The 15,530-nt window shown below is 35.8% G+C and overlaps 1 protein-coding gene across 4 annotated transcripts in view; it reads right to left on the bottom strand.

Annotated features, from left to right (window-relative positions):
• The window catches only part of AKAP9 (A-kinase anchoring protein 9), a 188,307-nt gene that overhangs the window by 78,144 nt on the left and 94,633 nt on the right, over positions 1–15,530 (bottom strand). For all 4 annotated transcript variants that reach the window (XM_034667617.1, XM_034667627.1, XM_034667622.1 and 1 more), the window contains 4 exons: positions 13,187–13,298; positions 12,546–12,744; positions 8,168–8,264; positions 6,857–6,949 (listed from right to left, as the gene is read on the bottom strand). In XM_034667617.1, coding sequence (XP_034523508.1) covers positions 6,857–6,949; positions 8,168–8,264; positions 12,546–12,744; positions 13,187–13,298 — 501 coding nt within the window. The remainder of the gene's footprint in view (positions 1–6,856; positions 6,950–8,167; positions 8,265–12,545; positions 12,745–13,186; positions 13,299–15,530) is intronic.

Here is a 15,530-nt window from a genome sequence, read left to right as displayed (position 1 = left end):
GGGAGAGGGAGAAGCAGACTCCCCTGCTGAGCAGGGAGCCTGACAAGGAGCTTGATCCCAGAACCTTGGGATCATGACCTGAGCTGAAGGCAGATACTTAACCAACTGAGCCACCCAGACGCCCCTCAGAATGGTTTTAAATTAAAAGAAATCCTACAAAAAGTGACAGAGATATTCTCTATTTTACACGCCTTTAATCTTCTCTAACTAGTGGTCAAGACCTCAAGACTAGCTTTTACTTCAATTTCCTGTCTTGAACCTGATCTGCTTGTCTCTCAATACTAAGAATGCAGCACAGACAGAAAGATTTAAAAAATTAAAAATATGGAAGAGAAGCAAAGAGATATGAAGGACAGAGTGAGAATGTTCAACCAACATCTAATTATTGTTCCAGGAGGATATATTAGAGAATAATGGAAAGGAACTATTTCATGGTATGTAATAGGTGAGAATACATAAGGCACAGCTCCTAACAGTCAAGGAAACCAATGAATCTTGGAAGGACAAATAAAGAGAACATCAAAAAGTTCTTAGAAGTTTCCAGAATAAAAAGATGTATTACCTATGAGGGAACAACAATTAAAATGACAAGGACCTTCTTAGCAGAAACAAAAGGAAGTCAGAAAACAATGAAAGGTTATCTTTAAAGTTCTGACATAAAAATAACTGTCAACTCAGATTTGAATGGTCAATAAAACCATCTTTCTGGAATAAAAGCAAAATAAAAACGTGAAATAAAAACAGAGTTTACTCCTAGTAGATTGTAATAAAAGAATTTCTAAAGTATGTCCCTCAAAAGACAGAAAATGATCCTAGAAAGAAGCTATTAAATGCAAAAAGGATTAGAGCATTCAAATTTCTTTCTGTAAATACACAGATAAATCTAAAAACTGACTGGTATAACAATAATTCTATCTAAATTGTGGAATAAAAAAACATAAGACAGAGGCTTGTAATTCTAGTTAGCATAAATGAAGCACACTATGGCCTCTCTCTCCCACAATTGAAAATTGGACAAAATACAAAAAGAACTACCAGAGAACTCTGAAAAGTAAACAAAACCAAGCAAACTGCAGAGGGTGTCAAAACTTTGAGAAATTTGTATGAAGAAGGTGAAACAGAACTTGTGGTCTGCCCCTAACTGGGCTATTTAAAAAAAAAAAGAATTTACATTTTCCAGAATATTGTAAGACCCAGTGTCCATGCCATATTCAAAATGTTCAATATACAATTCAAACTTAGATGATATACAATATGTTGTATGTCAAATTTGTTGCCAGCAGATTTGTTCTAAAAGAAATGCTAAAGGCAGTTTTTCAGGCTGAAAGGAAATAATACCAGAGGAAAACCTGAAGTCTGAACAACAGCAGCATATTCATTCTTTTCAAGTATGCATGGAGCATTCAACCAGAACATATTTAGAGCAATAAATTCAAGTAAACCGAAATCATACAAGGTATGTCTGACCAGAAAGAAAGTAAAAATTATACATTAAATTAACAGAAAGATATCTGAAAACCCCTAAAATGTGGAAATTTAACAACATACTTCTAAGTAGCTCATGAATCAAAGAGGATGTCACAAAAGAAATCAAATATTCGGATTGAATGAAAATGTGTTGAATGCAGTTTAAAGGTGTGCTTAAAGGGAAACTTACAGCAGTAAATGCATGCATTAGAAAAGAGGATAGGTCTTTTTGGAAACCAGAACCAGTGAGCAAATTAAACCCAAAGCAAGCAGAAACAAGTAAAAAATAAAGAAAAGCAATCAATGAAAGTAAAACAAAGGCAATTTTTTAAAAGCCCAAAAGCTGGATCCTTGAAAATACCAATACAATTGATAAACTTCTAGCCAGAATGAGAAAGGAAAAAAGTGAGAAAGTAGAGATAACATACAGATCCCACAGACATTAAGTGAGAAAGGAATAGTATAAACAACTAACTTCACCAACAAAAATTCAACAGTTGAGATGAAATGGACCAATTCCTTGAGTGACACAAACTAAAAAAGCTCACTCTAAAAGAAATAGATTACCTGAATAAAACAAAACCTATTAAAGAAACTGGATTCACAGTTGAACAAAGCCTTCTGTTAAGGAAAACTCTAGGCCCTGCTGGTTTCACTAGCAATTCTACAAAATACTTACGAATAAAATAATACCACAGTGCCTGGGTGGCTCAGCTGGTTGAGTGTCTGACTCTTGATTTTGGCTTAGGTCATGATCTCAGGGTCGTGAGATTGAGCCCTGCATGGCGCTCCGTGCTCAGTGCAGAGTCTGCTTGTCCCTCTGCCTCTGCCCCTTTCTCCCAATATAAAATAAAATAAAATAAAATAAAATAAAATAAAATAAAATAAAATAAAATAAAACCAATTCTATATAAATTCTTCCAGAAAATAGAAGAGGGAATATATTTCAACAATCTGCCTGTGTAAACTGAGCTTAGCTGAGGAGGAAAAAAAAAAAAATCCAACCAAGCTGAATGGTCTTATTTTAAATTTGTAACTACTACTCTTGCATGAGCCCTTCAAGATCTGGGCAAATCTACTCAATTTCCCTTGTCTTATCCATTTTTTATTCTTTCTCCTAGACAGCCCTCTCTCCTTGAAGTTTCAATGTCTTATCTTCCTTTCTCATTCTCAGGTGCTGACCTTTCTTCTTATTTTAGTGAGAAAATAGAAGCAATCAGAAGAGAACTTTCAAAGGCTCTAAATACCGCATCTGAAAACATCCTGAATCATGAACCAAATATTCTCTGCCTTCCTTCCTGTTATTATGGATAACAATATTATGGATAGCAATTTTGCCATGCTCCTATCTAATGGCAACCCTCCAGGGACTGCATCTCCTCTCCTCCCCTCAGGGACAGTGCTCCAACAACTGCTTCTCTCTCTCCTGACTTAGCTATTTTTTTCCTTCTCTCCTTAATCATTTCTATTAACAAAGAAATATGATATCTTTCTTCTTAAAAAGAAAAAAAAAACAGCAACAACAAAAATCTACTGCTTGGCTCCCTCTATTACCCTTGAGCTACCACTCTATTTCTCTGCTCCTCTTTCAAGTAAAACTCTAATTCATCTCTTCATTCTTCCCCTTCACGCTCTCAGATCCAATCTAATCAGTTTGTCTGCATCACCATCAAATGTGTTCTCCCAAAAGTCACCCATGATTTCACATTGTAAAATCCAATAATTAATTTGCAGTTCTAATCATTCATGACGTATCAGAAACCTCTGACACAGTTTAATACATTCTCTTCTCGATATACTTTTATTACTTGGCTACTGTGATGCAATCTTTTGTTCTTCCCATATTTAATTTACTGCTCTTTCTTCATCTTCTTTGTTCGTCCTCATTTCTCTGACCTCTCAACATTGGCATTATCCAGGCTCAGCCCCCAGATCTCTGCTCTATCTATAGTCACTACATTAGTGTTTTTCAAATTCTTTCACTGCAACCATGGTAAACACACACACACACAACAATAAAAAAATATTTTATATTGTGACCCAAAGCGTACATAGGTACCCGTGTGTGTGTTTATTATTAGTTTTTAAGTAGGCTCCACACCCAACATGGGGCTTGAACTCACAACCCAGAGATTAAGAGCCCCCCATCTCCCAACTGAGCCAGCGAGGCACCCCTATGTGTGTGTATATTTATATAATTGAACCTTCCCATTATTTATTGTGTTAAAATCTTGGACCCAAACCAGTAAATTGATTTTACAACTTAAAGATGAGTTACAGGGCCGCCTGGGTGGCTCAGCTGTTGAGCGTCTGCCTTCGGCTCAGGGCGTAACCCTGGCGTTCTGGGATCGAGCCCCACATCAGGCTTCTCTGCTGGAAGCCTGCTTCTTCCTCTCCCACTCCCCCTGCCTGTGTTCCCTCTCTCGCTGGCTGTCTCTTTCTCTCTGTCAAATAAATAAAATAAATAAAATCTTTTAAAAAAATTAAAAAATAAAGATAAGTTACAACTCAGTTTGAAAAAACACTGCCCTATAGGCCACCATATTTTCATGTCTAGTCTTCTCTATTTCCTGAGCTCTAGATTTATATATCCAACCACTTCTTCAATATTTATTTTTAAACATTTATGAAGTGTCTGCATTTAATGGGTCTGGATTCTTATGCTGAAGGCCTACCTCTCCTCTCCAAAAACTACTCTTCTGCAGTCTTTTCTGACACCTAACAGCAACTCCATTCTTCCAGTTGCTTATGTCAAATAACCGAGAGCAGTATCTTCCCCTGAAGGGCAAGCCCTTGCCCTTTTTCCTTTTATTTCTTCCTCCTGTATCCAGTTACATCTGCTGAGAAGATAAATTTGTGCCGGGATTTCACAATATTTCACCAATGGGTCCTCTGACTGTGGGGCTGGCGGGACTGAATCAAACCGTCCTCTAACTCAGCAGAGCTGGCGGTTGGGCAAGCAGTCTTCACACCCCTACCAATTCTTCCTGGCCACCTCTTTGAAAAACCTCTTGAAACACTGACTTTTTCTTTCTCTTGTACTCCACTTTCTCAGAAGGTACTCAACCTGTTACCTTCATGATTTACTCTCTCACTTCCTTCAGGGTTCCTCTCTTATACCACTTTAAGAGGGCTTCTGTGATAACTTGGTATTGACATCATGGAATTTCCTAACAGTTCTATTACCCAGGTTTGTTTTCTTTTCATAGTACTTACCACCATCTGTATACAGGGTCTATCTGCACCAACTACAATGTAAGGTCTATGGGAGCAAACACTTCATCTCTTTTTACCGCTGCTATACTCTAGCACTTAGAACACTGTCTGGCAATGAAATGTAAATAAACGTCTACTTTCAGTAGAAAGTACACAAATCACAGGTTGAATCTAATATGATCTATATTGGGAATCACCACTCCTTTGGGCTTCCTCTATACACCCTGTGCTTTTGAAACTAGGGTTCTCAATCTTTTTCCAACATCCTATCTGAGAGTAGAGTGTAGAGCATAATCCTATCAGTACTGGTAGCTAATGTCAACAATCTACATTATTCAAGTGGATCAAGCTGGGCCATCAAACATCTCTTGGACCACAGTATCTTGGATGTCTTCGGAACAGTTTTCAATGACCTACACACTTTGGTGCTCTGCTATCTGCTTAGATGACTGATGCCTTACAAAATATATTTATAGGAGCCTGGGTGGCTCAGATGGTTAAGCATCTGCCTTTAGCTCAGGTCATGATACCTGGGTCCTGGGATCGAGCCCCTCATGGGGCTCCCAGCTCAGTGGGGAGTCTGCTTCTCCCTCTTCTTCTGCCTCTCCCCTGCTCATCCTCTGTCTCAAATGAATAAATAAAATCTTAAAAAAAAAAACCCAATATTTATAACATCACCATTATCACAGTAATAGGACAACTTAAAAAATTTCATTTATGAGTCTTTATCATCTGCTAGGTGGTTTATGTAGATTAGTTCACTGAACTCTTATAAAAATTACTTATTCCTATTTTTTCCCCTCTCTTCACACAGAGAAAACAGACTCAGAAGTTAAGTAACTTTCCTAAGATCATAAATCTAGTAAGCCAGAAGAACAAGAAGTTAAAGCATGGTATATCCTACACCAAACCTCATGCTCTTAATTGTTATGAGGCCCTGCTATCACATTTCACTTGAGAAATTTTTGTAAAAGCTAAGTGCAACAGAAAATCTACGTTTTTCTAAAGAACTAGATAATGAGAGCTGTATTAGCAATGGTGTCACACTTTTTACTTTGATCTCCAGGAAGCAAATATTCAACACAAATTCAGAAGTGATTAAGTCCTTCAGCCCATACACTTCCTTGGGTCTTGACTTCCTCTTCTAATTTATGTTTAACCTAATTCCTTACATATTTCCTGTATACCTTATCAATCCTCCTCCTTTAAAGTGCACGTATCCACTGGGATTGTGATACTGAAACAGTTGAAATATTATAAAAAAAAGAAGCAGAGAAAATCAGAATTCAACTGTTCCAATGTAAGAACCCAATCAGGTATATGCATTTTATTTTTTTAAAGATTTATTTATTTATTTTACTTGAGATAGAGAGAGAGAGAAAGAGTATTTAAAAGAATATCTCTGGGCATAGCAGCTAAGAGTATCTATAGTTAACATCACAGTAACTTCTCTGGGAGGAGATAGGCAAAGAGAACATATAAAAGACTAACCACCTTCTATCTCATTTCCTACCATATTCCCCACCTTTAAGGGAGGCCAAACTCCATTACAAGGTACTATTCACAAGGTAACAAATTTATAAAGACTTGTTATGGCATTCTGAAAAGTTTCTTTCTTTTTTTTAAAGATTTTATTTATTTATTTGAGAGGGATTGCGAGACAGAGCACCAGCAGGGGAGGGGCAGAGGGAGAGAGAAAAGCAGTCTCCCCCCTGAGCAGGGAACCCGATGTAGGGCTCGGTCCCAGGACCCCTGGATCATGACCTGAGCTGAAGGCAGGTAGATGCTGAACCAACTAAGCCACCCAGGCGTCCCTGAAAAGTTTCTAATTACTATTCCATATCAAGAAAAAAATGTTGTTCTTAAAGAAAAATTCACAGAACATTCCACTTAAAGGAAATTGTGGTTAATACCAGTCACTGACAATTTAAAGATAAGCTATGTAATAAAACTTTAAAAAAATAAAGTGCAGGGGTGCATAAGTGGCTCAGTCAGTGGAGCATTTGACTACTGATCTTGGAATCATGAGTTCAAGCCCTATGTTGGGTACACAGACTACTCAAATAGTTAAACTTAGAAAAAAAAAAGTGCATTACTATCAATAAAATCTATGTTTTTTTGAAGGCTTGAAGGGAATAGAAACCATAATAAACCTGACAAACTATAAACTTACCTTAGCTACTTCTTCTTCTAATCGTTCTTGGTACTGGTTTTCCAGCAACTTAACAATATTTGTTTCCTGTTTCACTCCAAAGTCATCAGAAAACTAAATTAAAAAGCAAAATATAACATACTTGTTTATACTAATTATACACCACTTATTTTTAAACAACTACCCTCAAATACCCTCAAAAGATCAATGTTTCTTAGAAACGTCTGAGAAGTTATAAGGAAATAAGTTTTGGTTCTGCTCTTAATTAAAAACAATAATTATGGTGAATAATTCTAGTGTATTATTAAATAATGTACTTAGAAAAAATGTACTTACTACACTGAACTTAATGATGCTAAGTGAGAAATACATTTACATATTTTAATTACTAATATAGTTCTATGGTGCAATAAAGACACTTCTTAAATATAATTATCTAATTTTAAGAATGTTAACAGTGGCTATCTTTGCTTATGAAATTATAAGCAAATTTTTTTATAAGCAAATTTTTATCTTCCTCTTAATATTTACTAATACTATCCAATTTTCTATAAATACAAATCACCTTTATAACTAGAAAAAACCATAAAGTTTTTAAAAATGTAAACATATTCTCAGCATCAAAGCATTTCACTGTTCACCAATTATCTGAATACTCCATAAAGGATAAGTATACAAGAATCAAGATATGTAGCCAACACCTCTCCTCTGCATCCAAAACAAGAGAAAGCAATCATCTTTGTATTCTACAGGAGTTAAAATTAAAAATCTACTGAATTACGATCAGGGTTTTGCAGTTCTAAGTTTCAGAAAAGTGGCCACGAATTGGGAGTATATTGAGGACAATATTGAGGACAGGCAGAATGTGGTTTAGCCAGCTGGCCTATACTGTAAAAGATGAGGGGCTTTTATATATCAGATGGCCTGTGCTGAAGGAAGCCTCATCTATTGTCCCAGCCATAGAATCTTTCAGGAATTCTGAGGATTCCTAAACACTATTCTAGAGGTGGTCTGGCTCAACTTCCTACGGTGGCAAGAAAAGTTGTTGGCAAGGGCACTGAAACTAATTTTACACAGCTAATGTCATACAAAACAAGACAAATTTTAAACTAGAACATATTTAGGGGGGGAAAAAAAAACCTCTGAATTTTAACTCTGTGTTAGTCCTATACTATGAAAATACATTAAATTTCTTTATTTATATACTCTTCTGGGTCTTTTATATAAGGTATTATCCTCTTATTATGCTTACCTCTCAGCAACTATTAATTGGATAAAAATGAGAGTAAGAAAAATAAAATCAGTGCACACAACAGTTTAAAGACATAATACCTCTACTGTACCATCCATGTTCTGGTTTAGACAACTTCCAGGATATACTGTTTTCCGGACATCAGATTCAGTAATCACCACTGGATCAATGGAGAAACTAAACATAAATGAAAGAGTGAAGGAATTAGAGTTGTGAATTTTACTGTTAGTTCAAACTTACAGCAGGCATAAAATGTGTATTAGGGCAGGGGCAACAACCATGACAGATCAGGAGTTACAGGTATTGTGACTTAAATCGTATTTTTTACTAATTTCTCCATTTAAAACTAAAGTAACAAAATTGAATGAGAGAATATTTCAACAGATCACCTTTTAATTTTATGTCATTTTATAAATGTGTTACAAATATATGATATAGAGCTATTTACAGGTACAGACATTTTTAAAAAGTTGTCTATGATATTACTGAGTAAAGGTCTGTAAAATCTCATTTTTATTAAAAAAATTATTTATACACACATACACAGAAAAAAATCTGGATGAATACAAGTCAAAAGTAACAATGATTACCTCTAGCGGAACTGGGGTGCAGAGGCCGGAAAAGGAAGATTCTTAATTTATACAGTCACTTTCATATTTTTTTGTTTTTAATCTATTCATTTAGTTTTTGGTATTCATGTCTTTATTCTGTATTATTTTACAAGCATTATTTTGTAAAAAAATTTTTCTTATGTTTAACTTGGGTCATAAAAACAAGATTAATATTTAGCAACCATGGGAAAAAGAATAAAGGGGCAACTTATAATTTTTTTCTGGCTAATTTCTCACTTCTCTTTTCATGTGCACCCATGCTGCCTTCTTTATTCCACCCTCCTCTTGCCCAGCTCCACCTTTCTTTCTCCTATCCTTTCGTTCTGTCCCAAATTGGCCAGATACAAGTTATCATCAACCCACTTCAAAACTTACATAACTAACCTCCTATTGACAGACATTTGTTTTCAAATGTTCACTATTACAAATAATGCTACAATATAAATCCTCATAAATATATCCTGCACACGTTTGTGGATTTTCTGTATGGTAAATCTTAGAAATAACTGTTAGGCTTAGTTTTTAAAATTTTGACATAATGCCATATTCCAAAAAGTTACATTAATTTTACTCCCCTAACAGTATCATTTAGGTATTTACTTAAAACTTCAGCAACACGGAGTTTTAAGAGTTTTAAAACTTTGTTAGAACATGCATGCTTTTATTTTTGAGATGATATATCCTTCAACTTCTATTGGCCATTCAGATTTCTTCTACTGTGAACTGCCTATTCGTGTTCTAGGTTCATGTTAAATGATGGTAAAAACTAATTTCCCTTTTGTTTCTTCTTTGCCCTTTGCTGGATCTTCTGTCTCACAGTTTTGTCTGCTTCCTCACTGCTTCTTGCACACAGTCTTCTGATCCTTGGTTCCATGTTTTGATTCTTTTTTTCATAGCTTGGAAAACGCTCCTGACCCAAACTCTAATAAAAAATGGTACTTAGTCCACAATGACTCCATTTTCTAGCTTTATAGCATTTGAAAGTGTTTATCCCAAATTCAAAAAATAAACTGGCTAAAACCAAACTCACTGCTCCCCTCTTATAATTAATGTCCTACTACCCACTGTCCTTACTTCTCTATTCATATTAATATACCATTATTCTCCATATTCTCTAGCTCAAACAACAAAGGGTCATCTTTGCTTTTCCCCTTCACTTTGTTCTCAACATTTCTTCTATTCCAATATCTGATATCCATCTCTTCATTTCCATTTCCCCTGGAACCACTCCAACAGGCAATTATTACAAAAATGTGCAGTGAACGATGCCACACAGACATAGGTTTAAACTCCAGCACTTTGGTTCTATCACCATGTTATATTCCTCAACCTACTACTTCTTAAAAATTGTTCTTTTGTAGTAAGTACTATTTCAATGATTAGACTGAAGTCCCTTCAGGGAAAAGGCCACTTTATATAGATCTAAAGCTTCCTCCATGGCTTCTAGCCAAGGCTTGTTCCAGTCACTATTTCATTTAATCCCCACAATCTTAATGGTACTTTTATTGTCACTAATATTATTTAGATATGTTCATATAATCTTCCCAAGATCATATAGCCAGTAAAAGGTTAAATCAGGTGTCAAATGCAGATCTGACTCTTAAGCCAATAGTCATTCCAAGAGGCTCTAGTATACCAGCTCCAAATATGTTAATTATTTTTTAAAACTAGTTCAAATCTGTTTTAGAAGAACAGCATACTCTTTATTCACATACTCTTTATTCAAAAAGTATCATAATTGTATCCAAAAATGTGATGACATTTACAAGAAATAACTTTGACTCATCACTATTAGTAGGAATGAACATGGGTCAGTAAACCTCTTTTTGGAGGGGGTGGGAGAAAACTAATGGTCTTAGTTGAAAGGTACTGTCAACACACTTCCACTGAGTATTACAGAAACTCTGAGAGAGGATGGTGAGCTGGCAAAAGCTCAAATGCAATAATTGCAAAATAAGTCTCCATTTCCAGAAAACTTCCCTTTCTTCATGCTTTAGAGAGAAAGCATCACTAATTAAAGGAAGGCTACTTGAAACACTGTAGCTGATTATTAGAGACTTCCTCTACTTATTTTCTTTCATATCAGAAAAGCCAAAGTAGTAGTTTCTAAATGTCAATCCATAAACTATCTGCATCACAATTATCTTGTTACAAATACAAATACCCAGGGTCCATCTCAAAGCTATTAAATCTGACTCTCCAAAAGTATAATCCAGTAATCTAATTTTAAGTATTCAAAAACCTGGTGTTTCCGATGCATGGCTAAGTTTAAGAGTCACTGATCTCAAATAAGATGAAAGCTTTGTAAGGCTGTGCCAAGCTTGGGTGAATAATTCCAAAGCCTACATACAGGCTCTGAATAAAAGAGGGGAAACAGACTGCTTCCAAAGAGGTGTGGACATTCAGTATTTTGTCTCAAAGAAGAGAAAATATTTTTGGCTTGAGGTTCCATTAATAAGTGCCTATGAAGATATCAGTCCCAGAACAGCAGAGCCAGCCAAAGTTAGATTAAATCTCTGAGCATTTTATAGGCGTAGTTTAAATATTAAAGCATACTCCCTAAGTTATGAGCTGTTCTTTCATTTAACAAATATTTATTGAGCACCTACCACGCAGAGGGAATTATTACAAGGTTTGGGATACATCAACAACTCAGATGGACAAAAATTCCCACCACTGCAAAGCCTGAAATCTTGCATAAAAGGCAGACAATAAAATAAAACAAATAAAGTCCCCTATAAATACATATAGACTTGATTTTTAATTTTATACATACACAGCTTTACATATATAAAACAGACAATATTAAGTAATACAGAAAAAAAATGAAGCAGGAAATTAGTGTACAGAGTTCTAAAGAACAATTTTAATTTAAATAGGGTGATCAGGATAGGCCACATGAGAACATGATACTGCAAAAAGACTCAAAGGAGGTGAGCATGTTGGGCATGTAAATATCTGGAGAAAGAGCATTCTAGGTAGAAGAAACAATAAAGCAGGAGCGTACCGATGGTCTGAGGATCTCAAGGAGAATGTGTGGTGTTAGAATAGAGACAGGAAAGTCTGTAGGAGATAAAGTCCAAGTGGTAACAAGGAACCATCATGTAGGACTGAGTAAGGCCTTGTTAGGACAGAAGAGCACTGGACTAACATGATCAGTCTTCAATTTTAAAAGCAAATTTTTAAATTTTAAAAGCAAAGCTGTGGAAATGTGTTAAGAACAGAATTTAGGAAAGAGGGTAGAAACAGGGAGGTAAGTTGTTGAAGTAACCCCAGTGAGAGATGATGATGTCAGGGGGCTAGTGAGAAGTGGTCCAGTTTAGATGTATTTTGGAGGCAGAGATAACAGGATTTCTTGATAGACTGGAAGTGAAGTAGGAGAGAAAGAAGAATCACCTCAGATGGAGATGACTGCAGAAGGAGCGAATTTCCAGGGGAAGATCCAGAGGTCTATTTTGGACATAGTGAATCTGAGTATTAGACAACTAGATGGAGAAAGTCCAGCCATGACTGGAATGATCATATCTTAATTTCTTGGGTATGCCCCACATCAAAGTAGCAAAGACCAGGCATACGATAAATAACAACTACATGCACACTCTCTGATTTAATCCAGCGGATTAATAACAACCAGCATCTTTATAAAATAAAGGTTTAAGTAAAATCTCTATAATACAATGTCTTTGGTTTATAACAACATTTACTTCAGACATTTCAGAGAATTATCTCCTGTTCTTATTTCTTGATAATGCAGCATCCCATCTCTTTCAAGCAACCAAAAAACAATTATGCTATGATTGTTACCAAGCTATAAATACTGCTGAATGAAACTGAAAATGGACGGTACCTTGGCTGAACTGTGGGCACACTGACAGCTTGAAGCCTTTCCTGCAAACAATGGATCTCTGTCCCATAGTTTTCTTCAGTTTCTTTCAATTGTTGCTGCAAAGAGGATATGAGGTTTTCTAATTCCTGAACTTGTCCTTCAAGCTGTTTAATTTTTTCAGAATCTTGCAGAGTAGATAACTTGCTTTTATGACTGACATCTAAGTTATAGGAAGAGAAGAAAATATACATTTCAACACAAATTTCTTACTTTTTTGTGTGTATAGAGATTATTCATTCTTCTTTGAAAAAATAATGTTTTAGTAGTAATAAGTTTCAATTTAGACTTTCTGACTGATGAAACACAAAAAAATGAATAGTGCAATTCAAGATCACTTCTTCTATCTTCATATTTGTAGTACCCCTAACTCTACCAATATGATGTCTTTAAATTGAAAACAACTGAGAATCACAGAACAAGTGAGAAGGGATCAAAGAGAGGAATACTGCAAACCTTCCACTTTGAGAATGAGAAAACTGAGACCAGAGCGATTATAATGAAATGCCAAAGACCACTAGGTTGTTTCACATTTTAAAGTAAAAATCAAATAACCAAATATTTGGTATAAAAACACTACAATGTGGTATATAATCAAAATTTACCAATGTCTTGCAAATTGGTCATCTGAGAGGCTGATAAAAACTCTGTTTCCTCTTTTGGTAGGTTTCCTTCTGCAAACTCAAGTTTCACATCATCTGTCTGCTGTCCCTGAATCTATTGAAAATAATAGAGAAGGAGTGACATAAATACATGATTCAGCATTTTGAAAACTGTATTAAAGCAGCTTTACACTGAAAATGTTTTTATTCAAAATCACAGAATGGTAACACTGATACAAATATTTTCCCTTCCAACTTATTTTTTGCTTTCTTCTGACAGTGATTCACATTCCCTTCACTGCACTGCGGCTGTATTAGTAAGTATATTGTTCGGTCATACCCAGAAAGAAGTCCATTTCAATATAAAAAAGAGAAATTGCACAGAATTTTGGTATAAAGCTCATATAATATTTATAACATGACTTGGTCTTTGGAATTTCAACTCATACACAGAAAATTTTATGTTTATCAATACTTGATACTATAACTTTATGAATCTCTGGATATAACCTATGTACCTCCAGGTAACTGACAACTGGTATGCTGTTCTTTGCACAAAAGTAAGGAAAATAATGAAAACAGATACATCTGAAGTTGTTTCCTTACTATTAAAATTAGTCAGCAATTTGTCAGATGCATACGTGTATTAATTTAGTTATTTATCAAATACTTAATATTAATCTATTACATGACTAGCACTGCGACAAGGGAAAGTAAGACAAAAATCAGTTAAAAAAAAAAAAGAAAAAAAAGGTATATCTGCCCTCACAGAATTTATCAACTAGTGGGGGAAGAAAAACAACTAGAGAGGCACCTGGGTGGCTCAGTTGGTTAAGTGTCCGACTCTTACTTTCAGCTCAGGTCATGATCTCAGGATAACGAGATTGAGCCCCACGTCAGGCTACTCACTGGGTGTGGAGCCTGCTTGGGAGTCTCTCTCTCTCCCTCTGCGCCCCCCGCCCCTGCCATCATCCCTCGCTCCTCTCTTAAAAAAAAAAAAAAACCAATTAGAGAAGCACTCAACTATGATTGACTTTAAGGGCAATAACAGAAAAGACTGACTATGTAATTATGGAGTAGGTCAAACTTGACGTGGGCCTCAATCATTTTGGGCAATGATTGGGAAAGGCTATAATGAAAAAGAGTAAGCATTTGTGAAAGAATGGCCTATCCTATAACTACTGAAGACAATGATCTTGTTGAGAGGGGTTTAATTTGGATAAGGATGGGGGAAGATCGCTAGATAAATAAGAAAGTTCTAGACTACAAAGCACTTTAAAAGCAAGGGGAAAGAGTCTGGACTTGCTATACTAGATGAACAAAAGATATCACAAAAAGCAGGTGAGCAACAGGATAAAAGCTATTTCTGATGAAGGCTATTTCAGTTGGTTACTACTCTTATCAAGTCCTCTACCCCATGCCTAAACCCCTGAGTACATTTGAACAGAGGACCTTGCCTCTTACTTTCCGAAGAAAATAAAGCCCATCAGGTAAATTCTTCACTTTCGAGCCTAACCTTTCTATTCCTTCACTTAATTCATTCAGCAAACATTTATTAAGCCTTTACCATTTGCTCAACCAAGCACCATGCTAAGAGGAAATAAAAATAAAGAGAAGATTCCCTCATTCTGAAAGGTTTAAAATCTAGGAAAAGAGTAAACAAATAACTACAATAACAAGAAAAGTAATAAATGCATATTTGTACAAGAAGCTATGGGAACAGGGAAAAAAGATGGGGGTCATGGAATATTTAAAATAACAGAAAAAGGTAGGTGCAATAAGCAAAGGCTTATACAGATGCTAAGGAAATGGAGGAAGAAAAGCCGAAGTCTAGAAAGCTAGGTAAAGAGGACACAAAGGAAGTAGTATCTGAACCAACTAGAACACACCAAGCAGACTGGAGGCAGATGCGCAGTGTTCGGCAGAAAAAACAACATGCGATAGAGCCGGGGGGTGTGAAAGATCAGGGTGCATTGGGACACTCTAAGTATTTCAGTATGGCTAAAACAGGATTAGAAGGTGAAGCTAATGGGTTAGACAGTGACGTATTATAGTGCCAGTGTGATCCCAACCAACTTCTGGGATACCTCTGTGGTTGTAGCTACCTTACTAGGTTAAAAGGTGAAATTCACTTTTTCACTTTTTTTTTTCTGGGGAGAACTAAAGAAGTTAGTGTGGGTGTTTGTGTTCCAGATTAAGCCTCCCACATTTTGGCACTGGGGAAGGGAGGTGTGGTCTCATCAAAGCAAACTGTTCCCCACTCACTGTCCTAAAAGGAAATAGGCAAAATGACAAATCACTCACTCACTCACAAATCCGTCACTGTGGATTACTTACTATAAGCCCT

This window comes from Ailuropoda melanoleuca, chromosome 1, assembly GCF_002007445.2.
Source record: "Ailuropoda melanoleuca isolate Jingjing chromosome 1, ASM200744v2, whole genome shotgun sequence".
Classification (NCBI taxonomy): Eukaryota; Metazoa; Chordata; class Mammalia; order Carnivora; family Ursidae; genus Ailuropoda; species Ailuropoda melanoleuca.
Note: the sequence above shows the minus strand (reverse complement) of the source record. Positions and strands in the feature narration are given on the sequence as shown.